Source organism: Colletes latitarsis, chromosome 14, assembly GCF_051014445.1.
Source record: "Colletes latitarsis isolate SP2378_abdomen chromosome 14, iyColLati1, whole genome shotgun sequence".
Classification (NCBI taxonomy): domain Eukaryota; kingdom Metazoa; phylum Arthropoda; class Insecta; order Hymenoptera; family Colletidae; genus Colletes; species Colletes latitarsis.
The window spans coordinates 24722210-24736308 of NC_135147.1; the positions used below are offsets into that span (position 1 = coordinate 24722210).

Below are 14099 nucleotides of genomic sequence, written 5' to 3' on the forward strand. Positions count from 1 at the left end.
GCTCGTTCCTAAATATTATAGGAGCTGTATATTATACATTTCAGTTAATATTTAAATATTTTCCAGTATTTCACCGGTGGATTCATTTTAACGTTAGAATTTGATATATTGCCAACTATTGATCGAGTTAAATTTTTCAATAACTAGTCCCCATATAGATGACAAATTAAACTTAAATGGCACGTTTCGCATAATTAATTTTAACACGCGAATATAATTTACTAATACCAGGTATCATGAATATTTCGGCAGAATTTAATTTCTGATAGATGAGAGTTTAAGTCGCAATCGGGGCTGGAGTTGAAACGTCGATAATACCCAGAATTATTAAATTACGTTTGTGCGTGAAAATTAATCGTTTGGAACTGCCCAATCGAGTCTGACTCGATACCTATACTAAAATTCATTTCACTGATTTTCTAAGTTTTCTATAAAAATCTTTCCAAGCAATGTTACCCAAAGTCCCGTATAATATTGATGACTTTCGTCGAATCATCTTCGGAATACTGTATTTAAAGAAAATTACACACAAAGTAAACTAGACTCACGTTATTAAGTGGGTTAATAAAACAGTTAATTCGATTCTCGTTTCCCAGGAAATAACCATAATTTTTCTAACTTATTACGAATCGTTAAAATCAACGCGAACTTTTTCAAAGTATCTCTGGTTGTTCTCGACTTGTTTGAAAAATACGAAAGAATATTCCCTGCGATCTCGTCAGCGGCCATCATCCTTTTTAACCGACCTCGTATCTCCCACGAATAGCCTTCGGTGATATAGAGTTATTAAACGGTACATAAGTTCTCGCTTTGTTTCCAAGCGGATGAAATCGAGTCCTCGAATCCACGAGGGACGGCCATTTTCAGATCCGCGAATGTTATCGGGAATATTTTAAATCTCTGTATAGATAATCGAAATCCTTTTTACGGGATAGCACCCCATCAGCGACCCCGTGGACGTTATTCACCCTTTAATGGCCATATCCGTGTCCGTTCCTCCTCCATTTCTTTCACGCATCGCGGCTGGAAAATGGCTTTCCGTCCTTGCAGGAATATAAGGGAATCCCTTGAGGAAATCCTCGGGCTCTTCGTTGCGTACCTACTCTCAGGAAGATCTTATCGTCCATCTTGATTCCGCTTTGACGTGTATACTTATTATTTGAAGGGCCCGCGGGACGAAAAAGGGACGCCAATTTTAACGAATTTTCAGTTTAACGTTCCTTTTCTATGCCCTCCTGTTTTTATCACTGGCTACATCAGCCATTGATTCAATCAAAATACATTATTAATAATATTGTATACAGGGTGTTTGGCCACCCCTGGGAAAAATTTTAATGGGGGATTCTAGAGGCCAAAATAAGATGAAAATCAAGAATACTAATTTGTTCATGGAGATTTCGTTAAAAAGTTATTAACGTTTAAAGTTCCGCCAGTACTGAATTTTTTTCTAGAAAGTAGATAGGATTTCGGGGGTAGATCTATTCATAAAAAATTATTGTAATTGACCCCCGCAAACGAAAATAATTTTTTTAGAACGATTTGGAAAATGTTTTTTTTCGCCGAAAAATTTAGGCACCCTGTCGATTTTTCTTAAAAATTCCTTTTTCATTTTTAGTAATTTTGTTAGACGCCCTACAGAAAAGTTGTCTAATACTTTTTTGTAGGTACCTATGGGCTCTACTTCAGAAAAAAGTTTCATTGAAATATATTGGCTATTGTAAGAATTATGGCTGTTTGAAAATTGGACCATTTTCATGGAGTTTTTCTAACTTTACGGGGTCAAGGAATAACTTTTCGAATATTTTTACGATTTGTATATATTCTCCACCAAAATATGCGTAGTTTGCTTTTTTAAACATTAAAATCGTCCAATCCATTCAAAAGTTATGACGTTTTAAAGATTCGCATGAAAATTCAGTGAAACATATCAATGGTATGGTCAGACATTATATTTTCTCTAAGGAATTTTTTTCTCGAAACTGAGTAGGATTTCGGGGGTATATCTGTTGACCAAAAATGCTTGCAATCGACCCCTACAACTGAAAATAATTTTTCCAAAACGATTTGAAATTTTTTTTTTCCGTCGAAAAATTTCACACCTCGAATTTTTTTCTCGAAAGTGGGTAGGATTTCGGGGGTATGTGTATTCACAAAAAATGGTTGTAATTGACTCCCGCAACCGAAAATAATTTTTCCAGAACGATTTTAAATGTTTGAATTTAATTGTTAATAACTTTTTAACGAAGCCTCCATCAACGAATTGGTATTCTTGATTTTCGTTTTATTTTGGCCTCTAGAATCCCCCATTAAAATTTTTCCCAGGGCTGGCCGAACACCCTGTATATTACAATACGTTTGAAGGCAAATTTCAGAAATTTACAGCGGGAAAACAGTTTTAATTTTCAAGTAAAACGTAAAATCAAATACGTACAATATATTGTAAAATATTGAAAAGATATTCTAAAGAATTTGAATAATTTTAAGAGGAAATAACGCTTGTAAAATTTACGTAATATGAATTTAAGGCAGATTGTAGGTATACTAGGAGTTATTAAAAAATGTGTTTGTTTTTAAAACGACGCAGCGTTGGAAGCTACATTTAAAAAATCAAACCGTAGTGTCGAGAGCTCTTGAACATTTTCGACGCACATACTCTGTGCAGTGGTACGATGACGCAAAATCGAACTAATAGTTCTCGAAATATTCGAATTATTATTCATCGAAAGGCTTCAACGATAGAGCGATTCAGTTTTGAAATAACGGAACTCGAAATTTTGAACGATGTAGTTTAATTATGACTCGGTATTTTGAAATGATTATTTATGGAAGTTTCGAAAATCGATTGGATTTCTGTATCGTTTCGAGCCAGATTGAATCAAAGTCGATCGAAAACTTCGTTGTTCAGCGACTGGAAACTTCATCTCTGCGCCCATCGACAAGGTAGTTTGTTCCAATCCCGCATCATGGCCCGCGAACGGGGCTAGAAAAATGGCTATTGGCTTTTCTATTATCCCGATAAACATCTCGCGGTGATGGCTGGTCAATAACGAAATACTACCGCGAAGACGTAGAAACTTTGTAAAAACTTCCCGAAAACCGAACAGCTTCGAAGCCACAGGGAAACGGAGTGGGAGATAATTTTTTTACGTTCACACGAGTCAATTCTTTTATTTTTAATTTTAAGAGGTAATCGAACAGAACGTAAACCAACATCTATAAATATAGAAATTTTTAGTTTCTCTCAGATCTTTTAGAGTTACAATATCTGAGAAATTCTAGTAACGTGGAAGAAAATTGTCAACTTTGTGTCCTCGAATAGAAACAAAGGAAAGGACAAATTCAAGGAGCAGAAACAGACATCCGTGTAGTTACAAACTGAGATACAATTTACAGTATAGTGACAGCCTCTCAGGCGCATATTTAACGTCTCTTCTCACATGTAAATTGAAGTATATCATTTCTAAATTTCTAAATAAAAAAATAATCCATTCTTTATCGATCTAATAAAGAATACACTTTCGTTTAAACGTTCTCCAAAGAAATTTCCAACAAGGTAGTGGTATCCTTAGCATTTATTTCCCTAATTAGATGCATGAAAGGCTGTCACGGCTCTAGAATTTTATTTAACAAGGAGCATTTTGAATTCGTATTACTTACAATTCATGTTCACGTGAACGGAGGACGATAGCGGGATGGACCTATTGCTATTCGTCGCGTTGCAGGTGAGCGTAGAGCGGACGTCGTCCCGTCCTAAATTTTTCATAACGAGCTCGCTGCGGGTCACGCCGTTCCGCACAGTCACGGTTTTGTTGCTGACGAGCTTGTCGTTACAGTGCCAGGAGACCGTCGGGACCGGCTTACCTGCGAAAACGCATCGATTCCGTATTCCGATTCAACCGTTTCAAGGAAAAGAAAACGCGCGGAACGAATCGAGCTCCAGCGAGCTCTGCGTACGCGACGGTGCTCGAGTTCACATGGATTTTTAACGAAATCCAGGCTCGAACCGCGCGATAGAGGACCTTTTCGGTCGCGTAGTCATTAAATTCTCTGTTCCCGGGCGCACCCAGGCCGCGGAATATTAATTCTTCCGGTTCGATCGCGATCGATTCACGGTGGCCCGATTTTTTCCCACCGTATTGATGAAGGCTTCAGCTCCCAACGAACGAATGTCGCGCGATTGTACGGAACGTATAGGGGAGAGTTGCCTTAATTAGACGCCTACGTTCGACCAATGTTGGAATTTCAAATTTAAACTGTACGACGATTCGACTCTCAGCAGCGTGAAAGTGGAACGTTTGAAATTAAAACCGAAACGAGGAGAAGTTATAGAATGATAATCGATAGCAATGTAAGAGTACGTATCGAATACACGGTGCAATAAATTTTGCAGCCCGTTCGGTCTTCTTATATTTTTATTAAACATGATTGAAATATTCTCCGACGACCAGAAAGAATTCAATCGTTTGATCGATTAAACGTCAGGAATAAATTACTGGACGTTCCCGCGGGCAACGATAACGTAAATAAAACGAAACTCCTCGGATTTTTATTTCTTGCGCTTCGAGGAATAAAAATTTTATAAATACCAAAGAGCTGAAATATCATTTGGTTTGCTATCAAGATACAGTCGGTTGTTATCTCAAATAGCTCGTGAAAATTGCAGTTGGCGGGTTCCCAAGTAAAACCGAACGCTGAAAGTTGCGTTTAATATCGTACCTGAATTTTTACGTCACGTTTGTTCAGAAAATTTGACTCGTTTTTATCGCGTTATTGGAAGTCAACGAACTTATCTTTCCCTTCGCGATTCTTTGAAAACGTTCAGCTTTCCACACACGACCGCGAACGTTACGAAGTCGACCAAATTCGGCGACCCTCCCCCAAGTATTTCCGGAACCGAGGAAACCAGGAACGTCCGAGTTGGACAGCCCAACGCGCGTTTACAATGAAGGCTGCATTGCAGAGAATCGTACAATAGCGAGATGGGAATTAAATGCGAGCGACATAAATGAATTAAAATACACAAGGCGAGGCGTTCGAAATAGGCCACCGGGTCAATCCCCTTATTTTCAAAGATAGAAATGAACGCTCGAGGCAGAGATTGCCCGTAAAGCTCGGTGAACGTTCGTAATAATTGCTGAGAAAATACAACGACCGTAGAACCGTACGTTTCCGTGAAAAACGTAACCCTAACGCTTTGCTTCTACGGTAGTTTCAATAACCATGACTTTGCCCAGACACGCGTACCGTAATTTCGAGCAATTTGGTGAAAAACTAGGGACCGTCACAAATAGTTAAAACGACGGAAGCGTCGCACATAGCCAGCATTCTCTGTCAGGCTGCGGAACGCAGCGCGTAAACTCCATTGTAAACGAGCCTTCGACGATCCACGAAAGCTCTGTTCATTTTTGGAATTGCTCGGGACAGTGGGTGCTGCGGCCGTCCTCTGGACGTAATATTACGTCGTACTCACCGCCGTACACGTCGCAGTAGAGCCGCAGAGTGTCGCCCTCCATGTACGGGCCCACCATCGAATTCCGTGCGATCCCCGAGTCATCGACGATCACGATTTTATGTGGCGGAACTGAAACACGAAAGAAATTCCGCGTTTACTCGCCGACCAGCCCTAGAAAGCCTTCATTTTGCACGTAAACTGCTTTTAACACTGAACCTACCAAGACCGTTTATAACATTTCGTTTAAAATTTTCTTATTGTTGTTTTCTGAGAAAAATATGTAGTCTGTCTTGCCTACCACGACCGGTTTATTGTTATATTTATTTTGAAATTTACTTTGATGCTATATACCTAAAAAAGTTTCATCAGTTCCTGTTGATTATACGACTGGTATACGATAAAACTGGATCATAAATTGTTTATTTAATTGACAAACTCGCGATAAATGCAACTTTAAATGACGGTAAAAAGAATTAAACAGCAGTTATTATGGGTGTTATTTTTATTATAGTTTCTCTTCATTGATCTGATTGTTTTCTCGAATTCCACACTACCAGTGACACACGAAGTGTTTGCATGCTTGTCACATCTAAACCTGCAGCCCAATTTCGCTGACCTTTATGTACTCTGACTCTCCAAAGTGCCAGACAGTTCAATGGCGTTTTCGGTGGTACCATCAAAGGGCGAGGGTCTCGAACCGTGAGTGTCAAACGAAGAATCTCGATGGTTTGTTCTCCCATCGTTTTTCGACGAGCCATCGAGAACCTCCTGTTTGAGACACACGGTTCGAATTCCTGGTAGATTTTCACTTTTATGAACTCGTGGCACAGTTCATAAAAAGATTCTTATTCTTTTTGGAGTTTCACAGTTTAGGGAGGAAAAATCCTGTCACAGTTTTTTCAATTGCATTTAATGCAAATGCAGTTTAAATATCTCTCTTTTCACTTTTGTGAATTTCCACTGAAGGGCTGAGAAAATAAATCTAGATAGGTCTCCTGGAATTTTAACGAGGCTGTAAAAATAAGTTCTATGGCAAATTATGGGTATGTTTCCGTGGACAATTTGAGGGTTTTGAGGGTTCTAAAGTAGGAAAAGAGTTTCAGATTGATGTGTCTTCTTTTCTACGTTTCGAGTATTATTTAATTTATGAACGTATAATCGGGAAATATTTTTCTTCTGGAAGGTGAAATAAAATTCCTGCAACGAAAGCTCAAACCGATGCGTTGGATTTAGTACATGCCTTTGTTGAATCGTAACAGTGGATTCGCTGCATAGTGGTTAAGAATCACTGCCCTACTCTGCGTAGGACTCGTTAACGATATTCAAAGGCACAACTGTAAACGCTCGTCGACATGGTCGTCGCTTAATCACTCAAAGATGCTTCCCAGTCAGCTCGAAGTCCTTTAAACCTTAAGTAGGTGCACCGAGGTTTCGTAAACCTCCATTGAAATACATTATATGCTCTTGCTTGGCACACATTTACTACTTCTTAATTAAGGTTAAACTATTTACGGAACGATAAGGAAACTACGGTACTTACTCGTAATTAGAAAAGAAACAGATCGTAAGTTTGGGGAACTTGTGTTGTAAATGTGAGTATGGTTAACGCACGAGTGAAAATTATACTCATATTTAACACATTTCCGAGTACCATATTTGGGGATAGGTACGGGAAAACGTAAATTTTATTTTCCCTTAAAATATTATTTTAGAAGTGCTTGGTTCTGAAATATACTTGAAACCAAAACTATTTCGTCAGTGCTGTTAATTTTAGCTCGAAACGTTTAGTAATCCTCGGGTATAAACAGACCAGGTAGCCAGCGACCCTAAATAACTCAGCCAATTGTGGTGAGAAAAAAAAAAGGTAAATGCCTGCAAGAATCCGCGTCCACGCCTAATAAACAAACCGGTCGCGGATTGTTTTCCTGGAATGGCAGCTCTGTTGCCAGCGTCGCGAGTTGGAGGTCGTCGGATCGCGTCGCGTCAGTCGTACCGAGCGTCCCGAGATCGCGACGAGCCCCAGCGTCGTCGTGTCCCTGGCAAGACGGAAGCCGTCGGTAGTCGGCCCGAGGCCGATAACGCGAAATTGGTATTGGAAGATCGTGGCTCGGATACCGCGACGGCATTAAATTGGAATCTGAAATCGATACGGCGCATCGGCGCCGCGCGTCGTCCGCCGTCGCTGCATAGAAAAGAGCCAAGGACGAGGAGGACCGAGGGGGAAGGAGGGACGGGAGGGTGGATCGACGGTGTCTGCGGGGACGTAATTGAAAAATTACCGTCGCGGGCACGACGTTATGCCTTCTACTCGTAGCCGGGACCGGGTCGTTGGCTTCCCGCGACGCGGAGGACCCCGTTGATCCTGACAAATGGCGCGGCCAGAGCCGCCATTTATCGGTATTAGCTTTTGTAGTATTTTCGGTATCGTTGCTACGTCGTGTAATGCGTCGCGTATCTCCGGTCACGTGGCCGGGAACGGCGGATGTTCTTGGAGGAAATATGACGCAGCGGCGTCGATAACGGATTCCCGAATCCTGCTGGCGAACGTAATGTAAGCGCGACGCCGATACCGACGACTGGGGCGACTTTTATCGGGACGGTTTTGATTCCATTAATTTTTCCGCTCGGTATTTTGGCATTTATTCGCGGACGGAGTCGATGTTCAGGTACGCGAGACTCGCGATCGGTGGTGCGGTAAAATTTACAAACTGTGAACTTTGTTTTCGCGAAAACGGCGAAAAATGGCGTGAAATCGCGTTATCGGTTTTCAACTTCAACGTTATAATCTTCCGGCGATACCTGTTTTCTGATTGTAATAACGAAATTACAATTTACATGCAAAGTAAATGTACGTTCGTACGTTTATTGCTTTTTTCCGTTGCACTGTGTAATATTAAATTTTTTGAACTTTTTATCACCACTTTCAGCACGCTACAACTGCTGGATTCCGCGGCCAGGGCGGCGAAATGAAAAATCTGGACGCAGCACGAACATTTTCCACGATTATCAACTAACCGTGTTTCGCCGTGGGAAGTTGCTACGTATCCAGGTAAAACGAACCACGATTAGAACCTAATACGAGGAAATACAAATTAAAATTTTTTTGCACCAAATTATACCTTCTTCCTAAAATTATTAACTCAGTAGATCGATATTTTCAAATTGTCCAACCGTTTCAAAATTAGATACTAGTAACGAATAGCACACAACCTCGTTTCTTCTTGCGAATTATAATCAATTTGATCAAATTCTCAGAAATTATGGGTCCATTTGCTAGAGTTTGAAATAAAATTTCCCGACAAACACGAGACTATATTATTATACTTTCTTAGCGTGTTTTCAAGGTCTAAATTCGAAGAAATTTTAGACGAAAATAGATTTTTTCAATTTCTAGACCCAAAAGATTAAGAGACGGTTGGATAATGTTAGTTTGCTTCACAGTCATACATCCCTTAATCGACGTAGCGTACACCCCCACACACTGAAAAGGGGCTCTGATTTAAGGACGGTTTTCCCGAACAAGGGGGCTCTTTATGAAGCGTCCTCAGAGCGCTAGATCACGTGCGAAGGTGTTTCTTAATGAAGAAACCGTCCTTGGAAATCATGATTGGTTTTTCCATTTGCTTCTGCCTTTTCGTTTAGCCCTTCGAGACTGGCTTTGAGAGCGATCTCAGCCACGGATGCTATAGCTTTAGATTTAAGAATCTTCGAACTACTGGAAACATTTCAACCTTTAAAAGAGAAATCACTTTAGCCTTTGAACCCCACGAATCTCAGAAACGGACTCTGAATGATTAATTTACTTCGAACTATCCTGTAATCCACACTTTGACCGTTCCTTTATTATTTTGCCTTATTATTTCATCGACGATCGTTGCTTATTTTTTACGATCTATAAATGTAGGAATTCTATTTCCTGAAGGAAATCGTAAACCAGATTCGAAACGACCTTTCGAAACATCCTCTTAATTAATTATCAGAACGACTAATTTTTCCGTTTAAAGAACAGCTTTAAAAGCTCCGTAAAAGTCCGACGAAACGAACGCTAGTTTTGTTTCGTTAACGACAGTTTCGAAGAGACTTTAATTTTCTAACGAGCAATCCGCTGCTTCGCGAGCTGACATTAGAGGAATCGATTCCATCTTGTACCTTACACTATTTGAACTGTATCAGCGGTGTTCCATCGACGATCGTCCGTCCAGCGAGCCAATATTTGGCTGTTTGAGTTTGGTCGAAGAGTATGTTAGATGGCATCGATATTCTCCATGTGAGTACGCGGCGCGAGGTTCTCACGATTTGCATAATTCGCGAGGATAATCTTGTCTCTCGTTGTCCGGGCCCAGTCGTGAAACCGATGCATTTCTCCCACCCTGACAATCGAAACCATCGTCTAATGCAATTTACGTTCAGAATATCGAGCTTTATACCGTATTCAAAAATCATCGAAATCGAAAAGGAGGCCATCGATCGACGTAGGAATATTTCTGGTCCGAGATTATTTCTTTTTTTGGCGAGTCATTCGTTTGACAAAAAGACGTTAAAATTCAGCTCTAGGTTAATTCGCGAGCTTCTTACGCCCGTGGCGTCGAACAGCGACGAATCGATATTCGTTCGCGGTCGAGAGTTTGTGCAGGGATTTTCAAAGAACCGCTCGTTGCGGGATTTTTGCCGATGCCGCATCGACGAACGGCCACGATCCAATTCGTTCCTGGCCCGGGTGTTTCGATCAGGGCCGCGTCCCACATTCCCCGCGCCTTTGCCGTCTATTTTTCGTCGCTTTCTTGCGCGTTCGCTGGTTTATTCGGCCCGGGCGAAAACGCGCCCGTTAATTTCGCCGTAGAAAGATCTATCTCCGCGACAGATGCACTTCGTAACAACGCGTGTCGTCAACCATGTTTCACACCCATCGCGATATTGTGATTCGAGCCCAGCCACGACGTCCACACGTTGCCCGTTCGTTCTTTCCCTTTGGCAACACGGAATATTTTTCTTCCCTCGATGAAATCCAGTTAATTTCTGGCGCCGAATTTTTCGCCGAAAGTTCGTGGTCGAGGGGACCCGAGAATTTGATCAAATTCGCCGCAGCATTTAATTTGTCGAAACAATGGGCATTGTGTTTAAATTTTCGAGCTTCAAACGTGGCTTACCGGAACGGTTCGATTTTTTTCACGGCTCTTTGGTCCCCTTGTTCCCTCGCAGGAATAGTTAAAACGCGTTATCCGTTCGAACGTGCGCTCGAAGGAACGGCGATAGCAATAATGGAACACACGAAGAAATAAATTGTTAAAGTTCGACAAAGTACGCGGTTTGGAATTTTTGAATTGACAGAGTTTCCGTTTCTATCTTCTGTTACGAGCGAAAATATATATGATAACGCGTAACTAGGGAAGGTACGTCGTATGTCCTATTATTTCGTCCCATATAGCAATGTTTACGTTTTCTTGCACAGAATTTCTCAGAAACGAGTACCACATGTAATCTTTGTTAGTAGGTACGCAGAATGTAATTAAAAAATTTCAAATCATTCTGGAAAAATTACTTTTAGTTGCAGGGGTCAATTAGAATCATTTTTGGTGAATAGACGTACCCCCGAAATCCTACGCTCTTTCGAGAAAAAAATTCGAGTAGGTGCTGAAAATTTTCGGCGAAATTAAAAAATTTCAAATCATTCGGGAAAAATTATTTTTAGTTGCAGGGGTCAATTAGAATCATTTTTGGTGAATAGACATACCCCCGAAATCCTACGCTCTTTCGAGAAAAAAATTAATTACTGAAAATACAATGTCCGACCATACGTACGCCTATTTCCCTTAAATTTTTCGGCGAAAAAAAAAATTTCAAATCGTTCTAGAAAAATTATTTTCGGCTGTAGGGGTCAATTACGATTATTTTTGGTGAATACACATACCCCCGAAATCCTACGCATTTTCGAGAAAAAAATTCAAGAAGGTGGACAAATTTTTCGGCGAAATTAAAAAGTTTCAAATCATTCTGAAAAAATTATTTTTGGTTGCAGGGGTCGATTGTAATCATTTTTGGTGAACAGACATACCCTCGAATTCCTACGCACTTTCGAGAAAAAAATTCTTAAATTTCCTAGTTTTCCTGTAAGTGAATTTGTAGAGGACTCACGAAGATTATTAATATTCAAATATTCGTATGCTCTCTGTCATTCTGTCCCTGGCAACATACATACAGATAAAAAAAGAAGAGAAACGTCTAAAGTTGCAGGAAACGCGTAACAAAGCCAATAGCAAACGTAGAAGGAAAGATTCTAGGATGCTCTGGATAATGGCGCTTATTAGTAGTCGCGGTCTCGATCCGAGGAGGCAAACCGCGGCAAACGAATTGCCAGGATCTTCTGTCCCGTCCGCGAGAAGACTTCCCAAAGACGGAAGCTGACTCAGGCCGGGGGACTGTCTCGTTCCCCGACATCCTCTCGCCATCCGACCCGTCGTTTTACCTCGAAGATCTCATTACAATAATTGCTTCGGCAGCTTCCTGCTGTCTCGCCGCGAACCCGTCCGCTGTATCGTCTTCTCCCGCGATCCCCGCTGCGCTGAACTCTCCTTGCCTCTTCGCAAGAGGGAAAAATTGCGCGGCGCGAATGCCTCGACGGAACGGGCGCGGTAATATTTGCCCGTGTACAGTGTACATACGGCCGGTACACACGGGGATTTCGTTCGCTACGTGCCCAAGCCGCGATGCATGTACATAGCGTGGATACACATCCGGTATAATCCGAACGGTTACCGGAGAGCAAAACAACCCTCGTCGGTCGAAACGCGTTTCGCCCTTTCCTTTCTTCATCTCCGGTCGACCGTGACCGTATCTTCCGCCCTGCATCTCGAATTAACCTCTAATATTTCTGGTGTATCGTATAAATGAGAAGCTCGGTTATTGTTTCCGTAAACGAAGAATAGCGGAGAGTTTCCAAGGGAACGTACGTTGAAACGAAACCTGACTCTTTTATCTTCTATTTGCTAATTCTGTGCAAACCGTATCGTTCAGCGAGAGTTGTCTTAAGCCCCGCGGATTCCACAAAGGTCCTTTGAAGAATCCCCGATCCTCTCGCAGTCTCCCAAAAACGGTTCCATTTTCATTGAAATTTTTCGCTCCTCTCCTCGCGTTACCGTTTCTCGTTTCTTCCTGTTTCTTTCCCCCGTTAATACGAATGCACGTCCATTCAAACATTATCCAACGCCTCTGTAATCTCTACCGTTTCGATGGACCGTGACAGAGGGTTCCCCGGAAGATCCGGGCACGCGATTCTCCTCCTAACGTTGCTCGTTCTCCGTTCGGTTGGCTGCGCATTAAAAATAGGAGCGACTCGGTCTCGATACCGGGGAACGAGAGATCCTCGTCGAGAGACGAGGTTCGCGTTGGCTCAGACGTCGGACGGGACTCGTGGATTCTTCCATCGTGAAAGGGAAATAGGGTGTGAAGGAATTCACGGCGAAATGGGACACCTCTGCGAGAAACCTCGCGGCTCTTTGGAGGTTCGAATCTAGGAGAAGTTAATTCGACGCGACGGTGTAAATTCCGCGGAAACCCTTCCTCCCCTTTAAACGTCGGAGCTAAAGTCTACTCGGAGGGAAGGAAATTATTCCTGCGGCTCGAATTTTCGGATACGTTAACCGCCGTTACTTCGTTCGATCGATCAAGACCGGTTTTAAGGGGTTTGCAAAGGGTTCGGGGAAGTTTCTCACTCGTTTGACGATTAAACGGGGCAAAGACCGAGATCGAAAGAACACTCGAACGTTTTGTAGCCGAATCTCTTTTTACCTCCAAGTAGGATTTCGATTATTGTCACAGAATCGAAGAATATTCCCATTGTTCCGGAATTTTAGTTTCTCTGGTTGGGGAACCGAAATTGAATCTAAATATTATCTACTGTACGTGACGAAATTATTAGATAACGTGTTTTTAAAACATAAATAAATGCAAATTCAGTCCTTTTCCCTTATTAATAATACAACGAAAGGTTAGCAGAATTCGATGGAAAATTTTGCACGTTCTAAAAATTTAATCTGTTCAGGAAGCTCGACAATGTTATAATGCTAATCGACCTGAAACTGTAGTAAATCAAACCCCGGAAATAATGCGGTATAATTACTACGGCTCCGCGACAATTAGCTGATTACTCGTTCGGTAATAGCCGAATATTCGAAATGGATTAATCTATGAAGAACATTAACGTTTCCCCGTTTTGGATAGACATTATATTTTTAATTCGCGAGTAAAAGATTGATTTATTCGCAGAAATTTACGCGCGTATAATACGATGTAAGCCCCGCAAAGTTATTTCATTTAATCAATAGTTTATCGTACGCCCGCAGAGAGGTACGGCGTCGAATTAATTTATTCGTAAAACGCGACGAACGTCGGTGTCGGTGTTGGTCTCGCGCCACGTTTTTGCTCGTGAATTTCAAACACGCGTTTGCATTTTCAAAAACGTGGAAAAAAGAAATACTGTCTGGCTACGGATACGTAAAATCGCGCCAAAAATTGACTATTAACAAAAGAGGACATACATCAAATTTGTAACAATTGAGTCTATGTTGTCTATGTCTTTTTTGTTTATTTTTAAATTCCTATTGCCTATACGACTGACGTGCGATGAAACTGTATTATAAATTGTTTGTTT

The 14099-nt window shown here is 41.4% G+C and overlaps 1 protein-coding gene across 4 annotated transcripts in view; it reads right to left on the reverse strand.

Annotated features, from left to right (window-relative positions):
• LOC143349696 (neural cell adhesion molecule 2) overlaps positions 1-14099 on the reverse strand; it is a 297113-nt gene that overhangs the window by 40949 nt on the left and 242065 nt on the right. For all 4 annotated transcript variants that reach the window (XM_076781125.1, XM_076781124.1, XM_076781123.1 and 1 more), the window contains exons 4-5: positions 5471-5581; positions 3658-3861 (exon numbers count right to left, since the gene is read on the reverse strand). In XM_076781125.1, the coding sequence (XP_076637240.1) occupies positions 3658-3861; positions 5471-5581 (315 nt within the window). The remainder of the gene's footprint in view (positions 1-3657; positions 3862-5470; positions 5582-14099) is intronic.